Source organism: Aethalodelphis obliquidens, unplaced genomic scaffold (assembly GCF_003676395.1).
Source record: "Aethalodelphis obliquidens isolate GAN/ISIS:26980383/991018 unplaced genomic scaffold, ASM367639v1 scaffold6, whole genome shotgun sequence".
Taxonomy (NCBI): Eukaryota; Metazoa; Chordata; class Mammalia; order Artiodactyla; family Delphinidae; genus Aethalodelphis; species Aethalodelphis obliquidens.
In genome coordinates this window covers 53678392-53695076 of record NW_020837950.1, presented here as the reverse complement: position 1 = coordinate 53695076, position 16685 = coordinate 53678392, and the positions used below count along the sequence as shown (strand labels likewise).

At 40.1% G+C, this 16685-nt stretch overlaps 1 protein-coding gene across 2 annotated transcripts in view; it reads right to left on the bottom strand.

Annotated features, from left to right (window-relative positions):
* The window catches only part of METTL14 (methyltransferase 14, N6-adenosine-methyltransferase non-catalytic subunit), a 31655-nt gene extending 29454 nt beyond the window's left edge, over positions 1-2201 (bottom strand). The window contains exon 1 of one of the 2 annotated variants that reach the window (XM_027103600.1): positions 1984-2201. In XM_027103600.1, the coding sequence (XP_026959401.1) occupies positions 1984-2049 (66 nt within the window). In that variant the 5' untranslated portion in view covers positions 2050-2201. The remainder of the gene's footprint in view (positions 1-1983) is intronic. The other variant, XM_027103601.1, reaches the window with a different exon arrangement.
* Positions 2202-16685: the final 14484 nt, after the last annotated feature.

Below are 16685 nucleotides of genomic sequence, written 5' to 3'. Positions count from 1 at the left end.
AAACCAGTCTGCCTTGTTCATACAGAGAAAAGTAAGTGAAAGGAAGGCTGCTAAAGTGGAAGTCTGTCATTGATTATACTGTACATCCTTAGGTGGAAAGGTTCCTATCCAACTGTACTAGGAGGCAGCCATGTGTATTGCAAAGGCCTAAAACTGCAGCTTGCAAATGTAAACGGTTTGTGGCCTTCAGCATGTAACAAATTTCCTGAGCTTTATTTTCTTCATCTATAAGACACAGATAGCATCTGACTGGTATGATCAAATATAATGTATGTACAAGATTGGCAGAGTCTTGACACACAGAAAGGACTTAATAAACGGCAGCCATTATTAAGTTCTGTGCAGTATGTAAGCTCTCTGAGGGTAGGACCACCTATTATTATTCATAGCTGAATTGCCGATGTCTACAAAAGCTCCTGGCACATAGTAAGACACTCAACCAATCATTGTTTACGACTATTTTCAGTCAAACAGACGTCTGAATTCAAAACTAAAGAGTAAGAACCTTGGTGGTAACAAAGAGCTGCTGAACATTTTTGAAGATAACATAATAGAAACTGGGAAAAGGAAGGCTTGGAAAAGATACCTGATTTGTCCAAAATCACTATGCCAGGAACAGATCTGATTCCAAACGCCCCCTTTTTTTTTGGCCACGCGTTTGTGGGATCTTAGCTGCCGACCACGGATTGAACCCGGGCCACAGCAGTGAAAGCACTGAGTCCTAACCACTGGACACCAGGGAACTCCCTAAACGCCCACACTTTTAACACTGTACCATAAATCTTTTCATCCGATCATAAAAGAGGATAGGTCTCAGATTTCCAGGTACTAAAACGAAAACTTATTACTGAAAAAAATAACAGTAAGATGCCTCATCAAAACCTGTGAGCATTTCCCCCATCCCTTTTACCGGTCTGAGTAGTAGAAAGTAAAACACAACCTCTAACTTTAATTAAGCAGAGGTGTGCATCTGCATTTTCTGCATGTGTACTCTACTAATCAAGTGTTAACTTACTCATACACAAGAAGGAGTGAGGCCAAGATCTGGAGAGACAAACCTGGGTTTAACTTTCTGGCCCAGAGGTGAAGGAGCCGGGGCAAAAATTAACCTCTGGAGCCTCTGTTTCATTATCCGATAAGTGAAGACAATATTACCTATTTCAGAGATTTGTTGTGATCGATACAGATTAAGAATTCAAACGTTAGCTGCGAGTGAGGACTAGGATACCGTACACGGCAGGGTCGACAGCAACACGCATCATGCAGAATCTAAAATTTACACTCAGGCTTCTACCAATGCAGTCGTTAGACACTATCCCAGAGAAAATACCGTAAACCTGACCCACAATGAAGCCCCAATCTCAAGAATCGGGAGCTGATTACAAAGAAAGGCAAGACACAAACGACCATTTAAAAAGTGAACAGAAGGGTTTCCCAGGTGGCGCAGTGGTTGAGAGTCCGCCTGCCGATGCAGGGGACACAGCTTCGTGTCCCGCTCCGGGAAAACCCCACATGCCGCGGAGCGGCTAGGCCCGTGAGCCATGACCGCTGAGCCTGCGCGTCCGGAGCCTGCGCTCCGCAACGGGAGAGGCCACAGCAGTGAGAGGCCCGCGTACGGCAAAAAAAAAAAAAAAAAGTGAACAGAAATTCTGGAGGATAACAAGTCACTTTTCTTTGCGTGAACTGCGGTAACTTATACAGAAAAACCACTGTATTCTCATCATTGAGCACCACTCGGCGGCCATTCCATAACGGTTGCTGAAGACCAAGCGTGGCGTTCGGTTCAGCACCACAATGACCGCGAGGTGAAACAGGAAAAGATTCGGGGTACCCCGGAGGTTGAGAACAAGAGGGTAGGTGGGCGCAGGGATTAAGGTCGCGGGACCAGAAAGGACTGCACCGTGGCCGGTAACGAGACAGAAAAGGGAGGTTGTAACAGGCCGGCCGCGCACGCGCATTCGCGATCCCTCCCTGGCCCCGGACCTGCTGCGCGAGAAGCTGTCGCCGTAACTTCTGCCGCTCCCGGATCTCCTGCAAGCGGCTGTCCATGTCCCAACTCTTGTTTTCCACTGCCTCGAAAACTTGGCAATGAGCGGATGAACCCCCGCCCAATTTTTCTTCGGAGACTGTGGAACACAAAATTCTCCAGGAGCTTCTAGCGGCGTGTACCCAGTGTTTTTTCCTCAATAGCTGTTTCCGGCGCGGCCGGAATTTGGCTCCACCGCTCCCGGAAGTCCCGCCTCCTTATGGACGCCCGCGGTTTGACGCTGCCTAGAAGAGGCCCAATGAGGGTCCTGCGACGCCGGCGCCAGAGGCGTCTCTGGAGGCTTCGGCGGTCCAGAGCTGGGGCTGTTGGAGCTGTGGTGGCGAATCGCTGACCCCTCACTTTCCCCTTCCTGGGACTTGAGGCTCCCTTGGTCTTTCAGCACTGTTGCCACGTGGTGGGCCGTTTTGTTGATTCCCTTTTCCATTAGTTCCCCAGTTGCCAGTTCTGACGTTTTAATCATTGCCAGATACCCGTTTTTTCGTGAAAGCACTAACGCGGGTCAGATTTCGGGGTTTGAACCCTGGACTGTCGTTTACTAGCTGAGTGGCCTCGTCTAGATAATCAACCTCTGTGAGCCTCTACTTTTCTCATTTGTAAAATGGGAGGGATAAGAGTGCCTACCTCACAGAGTTGTGAAGATTGAAAGAATAAACAGAGCCAAACACATCCCGCCATGCAAGTGTTCATTAAGCTTTTTATTGTTACTTTCCACTTGAGGCAGGGAACAGCAACTGCATCTTCTCCACAACTCACTAGCCCTTGAGAAGTTTCCTATTTTACCATAATGCATTTTATGGATTCTTTAGAGAGGTGGGAGGGTGATAGTAAAATTTGTCTTGGTTCATGTCCTAGAGGTCAGAGGCTACGGGGGCCCTTTTTGTGCTTGTGCATTTGTCTTAGCTGGAAATAACCCTGAGATATGAAAACAAATAGCCTACTGATGCTTGTGGCGGGGGGGCTCAGTGATGATTCTCCTTTCTTCATAGGAAGGCAACAAGGACCAAAGTTGTTTTTTTTTTTACATCTTTATTGGAGTATAATTGCTTTACAATGGTGTGCTAGTTTCTGCTTCATAACAAAGTGAATCAGTCACACACACACATATGTTCCCATATCCCTTCCCCCTCACGTCTCCCTCCCTCCCTCCCTCCCAGGACCAAAGTCTTAAGTTATTACCATTATACACCATATTTGTCATCTTATTCCAAATTCAAAGTAGCAGAAGTAGACTAAGACGTCATGTTGCCCCAAGTTTAATTGGAAGTTGTGGCACATACTTACCAAGATTAGTAACAAGTCTGTTTCTTTGAGAGAGGATTTAATTTTTGAAAATAGTATTAAATCCTCCAGATCAAAAGCAGGTGGGTCAGGCTAGGCCAAAAGTGGGCAGACTAGGCTCTTACTAATTGTCATGTCTTTCTCAAGAACTAGCTCTGAAAGGCAATTTCAAAAGAGGAGTCCTAAAAATCCCTTGAGTAATGGCAGCACTGTTTGAAAAAGTATGTTAACTTCCAAGGGGCCTATACTGTAAAAGACAATACTAATTTGTACATATGAATTAAAGTGTGTTTCTTTAACAGTCAGCTGCATCACCTGCCAGTCAGGTAAGCTGAGTACTGATTTGAACCATTTTTCAGTGATGTGAATTGACATTTTGTTCACTCAAAAATTTATTATAGGGCTTCCCTGGTGGCGCAGTGGTTGAGAGTCCACCTGCCGATGCAGGGGACACGGGTTCGTGCCCTGGTCCGGGAAGATCCCACATGCCGCGGAGCGACTGGGCCCGTGAGCCATGGCCGCTGAGCCTGCGCATCCGGAGCCTGTGCTCCGCAACGGGAGAGGCCACAACAGTGAGAGGCCCGCATACCACAAAAAAAAAAAAAAAAAAAAATTATTGAGCATTTTATATGGCAGACACTCTGATGGACCCTTGAGTCTATCAAAGACCAAAAACCAAATCAGTCAGTTTTTCTTTAAGGAGTTTACTACCTAAAGGAGGAAAAAAAATTTTTCCTGGTAAAGTGTAGTGCAGGTGCTAGTGGTATTTAAGCCCCATACTCACCTGAACTCTGCTCTGTGACGATGGTTGGGCTGGGAGTTTGCAAACTGTAGTTCCCAACTTTCCTTGTCAGACAGTTTCCTGTAAGATTCTGGTAAGAATTCTGCACAGGCAGAAAATCAGAAGGTGGAACATGGGAAAGCCATTGTTCCTTAGTTCTCTGCTTCTGGTATTCAGGGCAGTGTCTGTGCCCTTTACAAAGTCCAGCACCAGCTGCAGCAACCCCTCCTTGGTGGTCCTGTTTTCCCTTTCCCTACACTCACGTGGCATCCCCAAGAGAGCATTTGCTCTTGGGCTCTGATAATACCACCTCCACCCTCTGTTCTACCAGCTCTAGGACTAGTAGCCACTTCCTGCAGTTAGGAATTTCTGATTTAATCTCACCTTCCCCTTAATGCTCTTTTAGCCGTCAACATTTCTCCATAGCAAATGCTGTCTGTTTAGAATTCCTTAATTTGATTTCTGTTTTCTTGACTGGGACCTGTACTGATGAAGATGCAAATGTGAACTACCTTTAGTATTTACAAAGTCTTTGGAATGCAGCAGAGGGTTGTCCCGGTTTCCACAAAGAAAGGGATAAAACTCTGAAATCTGTCTCCCAACCAATGAATTTTAAAATACCAGACCACACCTGTGGAGTACTGTACATGCCTATCAGTAACATTTGTTCATCCAGCAACATAAGGACCACTAGGGAATGTGTGTGGTGGGGAGAAGGGGGAGAAGAAATTTAGAAAGTCCCCACATATAATTCATATTCTTTGAAAAAGCAATTTAACTTCTAGGCACTTATTTTAAGGAAGTAATGAGAGATCCACGTAACAATGAATGCATCTCCCCTGTTGAGCTGCATCCCATAGGCCTACAAGTCTTGTGCTTGCCCAGCTTTAAGACTAAGACAGAGCCCAGAGTCAGCAACAGAGACATCAATGCATGGGGGAGACTACACGTCTGAAGCAAAGTCCCGGAGCAAAACCCCACCGGGTGCGGTGGAGGGCAGGCAGAACAAGGTGGCCATTTTGCTGTGGGGAAGGGAGGCAGATTACCAGTTACAGGGGAAATAGATGTCAGGTGGGCTCATTAGTTACCAGGGAAACCAATAGAGGCGAATGCCCCTCCCCGCCTTTGATAAGAAGGCTAGCTGGGGCCTGGAGCAAGTACAAAGGAAGGTCAGTCATGTGAGTAGGCTGTAGGTGCAGCAGGCGCTGGTTGAGCAGGGGACACACAGAGAGCAAGAGAACAGCCATCTTGAGTGGCCTGACCATACATTCCCCCTAAGTTCCTTGAGAATGACTCTTCCAAATCTATGTATCCAACTGCCTATTGTCCATCTTACTAAAGTGTCCCTCACAATCTCAAAGTTAACATGGATATAACCTGAATTTGTCAGTCACCCCCATCTTCTCAAAAATAATTTTTTAATTCTGCTCCTAAGGTGTTTCCTATTTCAGTGAATGAGATCAGTATCCACCCATTTTCCTAAATAAAAAGCACTCTACCTCTTCTTCAGCCTCCTTATCTACTCTGTGCCTGTAGTTCCACCCTTAACCTCAACCCTCACACACACACACACACACACACACACACACACACACACACCATTCTTCATTTCTGCAAACACAACTTCTGACGATACATAACCTGATTCATATCCTAATTTCGCTACCAGTTTCCAGCCTATCAGATTCTTCCTAGAGATTTGTGGAAAATTATAATTTTATCACTTCCAACTCTGCTCAAAATTTTTACATGTCTCCTCAATGTTTGGGGCAGTGCTGTCCAAGAGAACTTCTGTGTGAATATATCTTCATTTCTTTGGGATAAATGCCTAGAGTGCAATTACTGTGTCATGTGGTAGTTGCATGTTTACTTTTTTTGTTTTTGTTTTTTTAACTGCCAGACTTTTCCAGAGCATATGTATCATTTTATATTCCCACAAGCAATGTGTAAGTGATCCAGTTTCTCCACATCCTTGTGTGCATTTATTATTTTACCTATTCTGATATTTTATATACATACACACACAGTGTGGCTTACATAGCAATTTGATGAAGCATAGAACATTGCAGACACATTCCTTGTTTTGAAATGAAAAAACTTTCTGATGTTACCAAAAGCATCTCGTGGTTTTAATTTGCACTTCCCTAATGAATAATGATGTTGAACATCATTTTATTTCTTTATTTGCCATTACATACCTTTTCTGGTGAAATATCTCTTCATGTCTCTTACCCATTTATTAACTGGATTGTTTGCTTTTTACTGTTGTGTTTTAAGAGTTCTTTGTATGTTCTAGATATTAGTCCTTTGTTGCACACACAGTTTTCAAATTTTTTCTCCCCATCTGTAGCTTGTCTTTTTGTCCTCTTAACAGTCTTTCATGAAGTGAAAGTTTTAATTTTGATGAAGTCTAAATTTTATTTTTATGGATCGTACTTGTGGTATAAAGTAATAGGTAACATTTTTTTGCATGGAAATAAGCATCCTCTCCCTCACTTCCCTTGTCCAAATCATTGGCACATCCTGTAAGAAACAATTCTAAAATATAACCTAAATATGTCTACTTTTTCTCCATTTTTACAACTATCTCCCAGGTTCAAATCACCATCACCACTCAATTTATTTTCCTTCTTCCCTTCCTTCCCTATTTTAAAACTGTAAATTAGATCATGTGATTCCTTAACTTAAAATTCTCCAAAAGTTTCCCATTAGGCTTAGAGTGAAATCCAAATTCTGCTACAGCCTATGAGAACTTACCTCATCTGGCCTGCCCATCTCTGACCTCACCCCGGTATACGAACCTCTGATCTTCCTGCACCTCACCCTAGTGCCCTAAACTGCAGCCAAACTCTTTTCTGTTTGTCTTTCAAATACAACAAGCTTCATCCTACTTTTGGCCCCAGCATCTACAGGTCCCTCTTCCAATGTTTGTAGGACTAGCTTTTCCTCATTAGGTCTCTCCACGGTCAACTGCTCCAAGGTGCCTTCACTGATGGCCTCATTGAATGAAGCCTGTGTTTCTTTTATCACTTTGTGTTATTACTCTGTTTCACTATTATTATCTTTTTGCACTTGACCAGGTGAAGTTATTTGTTTACTTCATCTACCCCCACTTAAAGGTGGGCAGTTGGCCCACCTTTATCAGAGCAGTGGCCTTCCCTTTCATATTCACCACATCTCAAACACCAAGCACATAGGGGTCATTCAAATACTATTTATTAAATGTTTAATATTTCCATTTTCTTTTTGAGTATTCAACTATTGGTAGATTCAGTATGTCCTCAGAAGGGACTATTTATAATATAATGTTTCTAATTAATTACAGAAACAAAGAAGGTGAGTTCTGGTTTCTGATAATTTCAACTCATGCTATCTACCACTAAGTCATGTCCTTTATTCATGTTTCATGAAGTAAATTAAAAATGTAGAACAATATATAACTCAAACATATCTTGATTCTAACTGCAAGACAGGATACTGTTATTGTGTTTCACAAGTTTCAGAAACCATGGAAATTTTTATCCTTTGACTTCACCAGTAATTCTATGATTTAAGCTAGGCAAGTCTGAACAGGTCTTTACTGCTTAGTGTCTTGCTGTGTTAAAAGGATATAACACAAGCTTACCTCATCAAGATGCTATGTAAAACAGTTTCTATTTATTCCAAGTACTGTATGATTTTGTGTCTATATTTGTGTGGAACAGGACATTTATTACACAATGGCATCAAAAGAGTTATGCCACAAAGCAGGCGACATTCTTAGAGATACTAGTGGGATTATGTTACGTCTGGTAAATTAATTTTGGGGATTGTGTTGCAACTAAATCTAACGATAAATTTGGAATTTAGCTAGGCTGAAAAATTGTCTCGGATCATTTTAAATTGTGTTTTTAGAATAAGACTCAGATATCTCAGGATAGCCTCAAAACTTTAGTAGAAAATCAGTGAAATATATCTTATAAACTTATAATTTTATAAAGTGTATGTGTGTGTTTATTACATAATTAGAACATTGAAGACACACTCCTTATTTTGAAATGAAAAAACTTTCTGATATTATTAGTATTCATTTACTTGAAACCCTGTGGAACTCAACACAATAATAGAACACAGGGATAGAAAAAAAACTGTCAACTTATCCAAGATGTAAGTCTGATTCTGAAAGGATTTTCAAAGAAGCTGAAACTTGAAATATACTCTACAGTTTCATAAAATGCATTGTGTAGAATTTTTAAAAGAATTTTAACATTTCAAGAGTCTTTTAGTCACCTTAATATAACTAGCAGTAATATTGTAATAGAATTCAGCAAAATAACAAATGTATTTAATTTATAAAAGTAGAATTTTTATTTATAAATTATAAAGTAGGCTTTTAAAATTCTGGAGCCATGAAGATGAACTAGCTTTATGACTTGGATCAAGTGATCTAACCATTTTGTATCCCAGGTTCCTCAATTGTAATTCAAAGGGAATGAAATAATTCAGTGGTTCTCAAAGATTTTGGTCAAGGACCCCTTTACTCTCTTAAAACTGAGGACCTTAACGAGCTCAATTTATGTTTGTGACGATTTATCAATCATTATTTACAATATTAGAAATTAAGACTGAGAAAAACTTAAGAATTTTTAAATAACTATTTCACTATATGTTAGCATAAACAATATATTTTATGAAAAATAACTATATTTTCCAAAACAAAAGATTTTTTTTGAGAAGAGTGGCATTGTTTTACATTATAAAAAAATTGTTTAATGTCTGACTTAAAGAATGGCTGGATTCTTATATTTTTTCCTGCATTAATTTTGCTGTCATATGTTGTTTTGGCTAAAGCATATGAAGAAAATCTGGCCTTATGCAGATATTTGGAAAGGGTTTAAGCCTTTAAAACTTTAATATTCTTTTAAGATAACTATGGATATTTTTCTTCATACTGCATGGAAACTTGACATGTGATCATTTTTAAAGCCTAGTTGCTATGTGAAATCTGAAATCATAGCAATGAATTTTTCATATCAAAGAGTAATAATAACTTTTTGGAGAATGGCTTGAAAAATGAATAGAAATTATGCCACCCTTTAGCATACCACTGAAGAGTGATGTGATGAGAGCTTTTTATTCCTTTATCTTTATTTGACTACTTTTCATTATTGAATAATTCTTTCATTGTTTTAAAACATATTTATTTTTGGTGAATTTTCTTATGGCTAGATAATAGTTAAATAATCTCTCTATATAGATGGGTAGTTAAATAGGTCGCACAGTAAAATGACAAATACTGAATATCATTAATTTAATCAGAAATTCTGTGAGTCTCTCTCAACTGAAAGATAGAAGTAGATTGGTGGGAGAGGAGAGAAGTTAGAACAGTGTTAGTGGCTAAGTACAGTCACAGTAATAGTAATAATAGAATAATTCTCTGATTCAATTCTACCGGCAGAATCATGGGAACCTAACTCCTAAATCTTTTGTTCAGGATCGAGAAGTGCCCAAAATATCTCTTAGATCTATTTACAGTCTGAGTCTTCTTAGTCCTCTCTTAGCAGCCTCCCTTTCTGCTGCTGCTAATGGCCTCTTGGATCCTATGTCACCAGATCTCTGATCATCTGTTCTTCCCTGAATTGAAGAAACACCCTGCTCCTCATCTGTCTGTGCCATTAGGACATAATGTAACTCTCCTCAAAATGACGTTATTCCATTCTTCGTTTTATTTTGAGAGTTTCTTTCCATCTGACACTCTGGCTGAGAGGTTAAAGGTTAGATCCTGTTCTCTAATGATTTAGGGACCTTACACCTGAGCCAGGGAACAGCTACCAAAAGTAGCTGAGCCAGGGGCTTCCCTGGTGGTGCAGTGGTTGAGAGTCAGCCTGCCGATGCAGGGGACACGGGTTCATGCCCCAGTCTGGGAAGATCCCGCATGCCGCGGAGTGGCTGGGCCCGTGAGCCATGGCCGCTGAGCCTGTGCGTCCAGAGCCTGTGCTCTGCAACGGGAGAGGCCACAGCAGTGAGAGGCCACAGCAGTGAGAGGCCCACGTACCGCAAAAATAAATAAATAAATAAATAAATAAATAAATAAATAAATAGCTAAGCCAGCCATTGCCCTTCTCAAGAATTTTACAGTTCTTCAAGGAAGTAGACCCAGCAAGTCCACCTGCTTTCACCATAAAAGTAGCTAGTGGATGCACAAGTGGTACATGCTTTGGACCTCATTCTGGGAAACTTGCTGCCCAGAATTTTGGTCTACCTTGCTCTCTCTCTTGATTTTATTTTCTCTCAGTCGCAGATACTCCTGTGCCTGCATTCTCTCACTCTCTCTAGCCCAATTATTACTTGCTTAATCATAAGCAAGTAAATTTGATCCATGCTCCAAAGGTTTAAATACTTCTCTGTGTCTCAGAATCATCTGAGGATATTTACAAAAGTTTTATTCTAAGGTTGTGTCTACCTCTTTTGAGATACAAAGCCTGTGTGTATGTGCCTGGAAGAGGAAGGAGGTGATGACAGGGAATGGTGACCTACAGATGAAGAGAGCTAGGCATTAGGAATGGAAGTTTGGTTGGAGGAAAAGTTGCCCTTTTCTCTCTCTTACATTGTTCTGGCCAATTATTCCCCATCCCATTGCCTCTTCAGGGCCTAAAAACAGTGGCATCAGCTCAGTGCCAGCCCAGGGTAATGACATGGTAGCATATAACAGCTAATGCAGGAAAGCTGGCTATGCCCTGAGCATTCATTCTACCCCTTCATCTCCTTCACCCCAACTCTTCGGCCAGATAATTACAGCTGAAGGAAACAGTTGCTGGAAAGAGCAGTGCCCAGGTTGGTAAAGGTGTTAGAAGGTCTCCTAAGGGTTAGGATTGCCTGGTAGATCATGGAAAGTGTGGTAATGGGAGTGGTCAGTCCACATTGCAACATCAAAGACAAAGAAAACATTTTAGAAGATTTCTGAGAGACAATGCATATCACCTATAAAGAGACAAAAATCAGTTTGACATCAGCCTTTCATTATCAACTCTAGATGCAGGAAGATAATGTAGTAATATTTTCTTTCAAAGGATTTTAGCAAAACAACTTTTAACCTAGATTTTCACTTCTAGGTAAACTACATTTTGTTTGTTTGTTTTTTCCCGAGATTTTTTTTTTAACATCTTTATTGGGGTATAATTGCTTTACAATATTATGTTACTTTCTGCTGTACAATGTAGGTAAATTACATTTGTGTGTAAGGGCTTGATAATACAAGGAGGCAAAAGTTTATCCCTCAAAATTCTTCAAGAGCACTCTTGGAAGAAATACTCCATCAAGAGAGAAATAAATCCTAGAGAAAACAACTATATATTTATATTTAAAGGTGAACAGTAAGTTAATTAAGCATTGACTCAAGGAAAAGAACACAAAATAAACACTTAAAAGATATTCATACCAATTCAGAACAAAAGTGCTAGATGGAACCAATATGGCCTGGTGAAGGGCTGGGCCAGAACAGAAAGAAATGGGCTGATTGGGGCTTCCCTGGTGGTGCAGTGGTTGAGAGTCCGCCTGCCGAGGCAGGGGACACGGGTTCGTGCCCCGGTCCGGGACGATCCCAGTTGCCGTGGAGCGGCTGGGCCCGTGAGCCATGGCCGCTGAGCCTGCGTGTCCGGAGCCTGTGCTCCGGAACGGGAGAGGCCACAACAGTGAGAGGCCCGTGTACCGCAAAAAAGAAAAAGAAAAAAAAAAAGAAAAGAAATGGGCTGATGCTAAGGTCCTTATCTTGTTTGAGGCAAGACATATTTGTTGATAAGCTTAACCAGTTTATAGGAGAAATTGATTCTAACCCTTTGGGTTCTAGGAAGAGATAATAAAGAACAAAAATAACACAATACATAACTTTTAAATTAGCAAAAGATAATATGCATTATCCTACAGGAAGTAGGAAAGGAAGAAAAGGATATGGCAATTGCAAAACTCTAAGTAAGGGATCAGAAAAGATTCCAAATATTACAATAATTTAAATCAATGTCAGTGGGTTAAATTTACAGATTACAAGGCAGAAATGTTCAGATTGGATTAAAAATATAACAATTTCTGAAAAAAAAATATATTTCCTAAAAGAGACTCTTTTTTTTCTCAGAGAGATACATGGGTGAGCTTTGTATCCTCATTGGCATCAGCAGCACTGTCCTCCCTCATTACTGGACATCAAGAACCTACAGCCAGATCTTCACCATATCTGTTTTCAAGATCATTGCCAAAGCTTCCTAGAAAGCTTGGTGTTGAGGTTAAGCTTTACATCAGAAAATTTCTCTTCAGAGCTCTTCTAATAGCATGTCAATCAGTGTATATAAGGCCCTCAAGCTCTGGGAAACAATGAGGAAAAGTGCCACAAAAGCTGTCAAACACATCAATGAAACTATTGGGACTGCCTAGTAAACAAGGGGCTGAGTGTTATGAATAGGAGATTGACAAACTGATGACAAATTGGCACTGAGAAGGAATTTAAATAGAAAAATTGTCAAACTAGGCATTCCCCTTGTTGTCAAGGCTGAAACTGCTGAAAAAGGGGCTCCCTCTCCTATCTCATTACCAACTTATCTGGCCATTCAGATGTCATCTAGTCAGTTCCAGTTTTCAGTGTGCTCAAGAATGGATCTTACACCAGCAACAAGCTCACAATGCAGCATTTCATAATCCTTCCCTATCGGTGCTGCAAACTTCAGATAATCCACATGCACCAGAGCTGAGGTCTAACAAAACAAAAGAATGTCATCAAGGAGGAATAAGGAAGATGCTGCCAATTCGGGGCATAGGAGTTTTTCTCTAAATGTCCTAGAGAATGGTGAAGCCCTGGAGCTGCTAAAGAATATCATTGGAAAGGCTGCATACATGGATAAAGTCGTTGACATTGATGAAAGTACCTCTGGTTCTTCCAGGGCTGGAAATAGCACCTGGATTTCAAGTCCTCTGTTAACTCTAGCTGGCATATCATATCTGACTAGTTATCAAACATGTACAAGTTTTTCATCAAGGATGATTTGGTGGTGTAGTGCTGTTATGTATTTAACATCCTTTGACAAGGATGACTGGGAAACTTGAAAGAAGTTCCCCAGCATCAGTTTTCCAGGTGGTAGGAGTTGATCTCATAGTGACAAACCCAAAGCAAATTTCCAAGGTTATGATGAGAAGTCATGCCATTGCATTCTTTTTTTTTTTAAAATAAATTTATTCATTTATTTTTGGCTGCATTGGGTCTTCATTGCTGCGCGTGGGCTTTTCTCTAGCTGCGGTTAGCAGGGCCTACTCTTGGTTGCAGTGCACGGGCTGCTCACTGCGGTGGCTTCTCTTGTGGAGGACGGGCTCTAGGCACATGGGCTTCAGTAGTTGTGGCACATGGTCTCAGTAGTTGTGGCTTGCGGGCTCTAGAGCACAGACTCAGTAGTTGTGGCACATGGGCCCTAGAGCGCAGGCTCAGTAGTTGTGGCCCACAGGCCCTAGAGCGGAGGTTCAGTAGTTGTGGCTCACGGGCTCTAGAGCACAGGCTCAGTAGTTGTGGCGCATGGGCTTAGTTGCTCCACGGCATCTTCCCAGACCAGGGCTCAAACCTATGTCCCTGCATTGGCAGGCAGATTCTTAACCACTGCGCCACCAGGGAAGTCCCATGCCATTGCCTTCTGCTCACAGTGAACCAGATCAGCTCTGCAACTGAGTCTTTTCAGGTGTGGTATTTGGTTCAGTCCAAAAGGTAAATTCTCATTGTTTCCCATAATTCTATAGATACTGAGATATTATTGTCAACATGGACAAAACAAGACCATCCCTGTTCCAATCTAAGTGCTTGGCCAAGTACAATCAGGCAACAAAGAAACCAAAAATTCCTTAGATAATCATTACTAAGCTGAGGAGGACCTCTGCTGCTATTCTAAAAGCAGGCAGCCCAAGATAGTATAAATACCTCTTTTGCCCATTTACCTTTTGATATGCCCACTGCTAAACTGGAAACTAAGCTTGCATCTGGAACATGTTGGAAGTATATAGATTTTGTGTCTGGCTCAGTATTGTTATGTTATCTCATCTTTCTCCATGAAGCTATATACTTACAAGGTAGACCTTAAGGTCTTTGTAAGCAAGACCTCCTGTGGCTTTATGTGGTGAGAAAAAATTCAGTAACATACCTGAAATATTTTATAAAGGTCACATGTTAAGGGATAGAAAAAGAGATAGCAGGTAAATATGAACAAATCTCTTTAAAAGAAGCCATGATAGCAAAATAGAATTTAAGGCTAAAGTTAATCTTTAAATAATCATATGCCAGTAAACTGTAATGATATGAATATATTAGCAACAAACAATACGGCTTTGAATTATATAAGGAAGCAGAAAGCACTACTGAGAGAAATTCATAAGTCAATTTAAACTGGAGATTTTGTCATCCTTCTAAAAAAACTGATTGAAGAAGCTTTCAAAAAAATCAAAATTATACAAAATTATAACATGATTTATAAACTGAAATGAAGATGTAGAATCTTACACTCAACAGAGTATACATATTATTTTCAAATACATATGGAACACCCACAAAAATTAACCAGGATTAAGTCATAAAGATAGCTTTATATATTTCAAAGTATCCATGAAATATAGATTATTTTCTTTCATCATTTAACAATTTAATTAGGAATAAATACTAAAAAGATGTCTGGAAAAAAATCCTATAAGTCTAGGAACTAAAAATGATTAATAACCCCTCGATTAAAAAGAAGAGGAAAAAATTTAAGGGAAATTTAAAAATTCTTTTAGGTGAATGAATAACTTTAAATACATTTATCAGAAAACACGAAAGATTGAGAAAAATAAAGAAAGAATTAAGCTCAAAGAACTGGAAAAGGAAACAATAGAAAACATATAGAAATAAGAAGGGAGGAGATAATACAAATGAGGAAAAATCAATAAGAAAAAAAGAAATCAATAGAGATGATGAACAATCAAAACCTATTTCTCTGAAGAGATAAAGTACAAATATCTGACAAAGCTGATCAACCAAATAAAAGAGAGTATAAATTAAATTTAACCCCCAAAAGAGAATTAACTATAGAAATAATAGAGATTTTAAAAACAACAAAAACTATACAACAATAATATCAAAAATCTAAATAAAAATATAATTTTCAGGGAGAAATGTTGCCTGAGAAGAAATAGAAAACGTGGATAATGTGCTAACCATGAAAGAGATTTCTATCTGGTAATCATTTCGTGATGTATTTAAGTTGAATCATTATGCTGTATACCTTAAACTTACAGTGCTGTATGTCAAATATATCCCAGCAAAACTGGAAGAAAAAGAAGTGAATGCACTGTACCCTGTTTCCACGAGACTCAATCTTGAATCAAAATCTCCCACAAGGGCTTCCCTGGTGGCGCAGTGGTTGAGAGTCCGCCTGCCGAGGCAGGGGACACGGGTTCGTGTCCCGGTCCGCGAAGATCCCACATGCCGCGGAGCGGCTGGGCCCGTGAGCCATGGCTGCTTAGCCTGCGCGTCCAGAGCCTGTGCTCCGCAACGGGAGAGGCCACAACAGTGAGAGGCTGCGTACAGCAAAAAAAAAAAAAATCTCCCACAAGTGAATCTTATTGCCAGACCTTAAATCACATTCAGAATTCTAACTGTCAGGGAATTTGAAACATGTAGATTTTACTTTCAGTTTCTGCATGTTATAAAATGTTTAGAATGAGATTGAAAAATTAATCCATAGGATCATACAATTTTTTGAGTTCTTCAAAACTTTCAAAGTAAAGATAATTCCAACTGATATAAAGTGTTCCAGAAAAAAGAAAATGAGGGAAAGCTGTGCAACTCATTTTAGGTCTCAATTCAAATTAACTTATTAATTATAATCTTCAGACCAATACTAGATTAGATCAGTACAAGAAAATAATCTATTAGCCCATTTCACTTATAAACAAAATGTGAAACCCTAAATCAATATTAGTTGAGTTCAACAGTGTTTTAATAAATAAAACATGGTGATGTAAATTTTATTCTAGAAATGTAAGGAGTTCATCACCAGAAAAGATAGCAATACAATTTAGTACATTAATGACCTAAAGGGGTAAAAATTACTTCAGCATACGCAGAAAGAATATTTGGTAAAGTTTAAAACTTATTTATATTTTTAAGTGTTAAAAAATTAGGAATGAAAGATACTTTCCTTAACTTGATAAAAGCTTTTAACAAAAACCTATGAAAAGATTATGACACATTATGAACAGGGAAGAGAGGCTTGTTATCACAGCTCCCATAGTGAGGAGTTCTTAGCAAATACAATAAGACAAGAAAAAAGTAGTAGATGTATAAGGATAGGATAGAATGGATAAGTCTGTCACTGCAGATTATGGGGTGATCTTCTATTAGAAGACCTAACTGAATCAATAGGCAAACTATTAGAACTAATAGAAGAGGGACTTCCCTGGTGGCACAGTGATTGGGAATCCACCTGCCAATGCAGTGGACACGGGTTTGAGTCCTGGTCTGGGAAGATCCCACATGCCACAGAGCAACTAAGCCCATGCGCCACAAATACTGAGCCTACACTCTACAGTGTGGCCCACGGG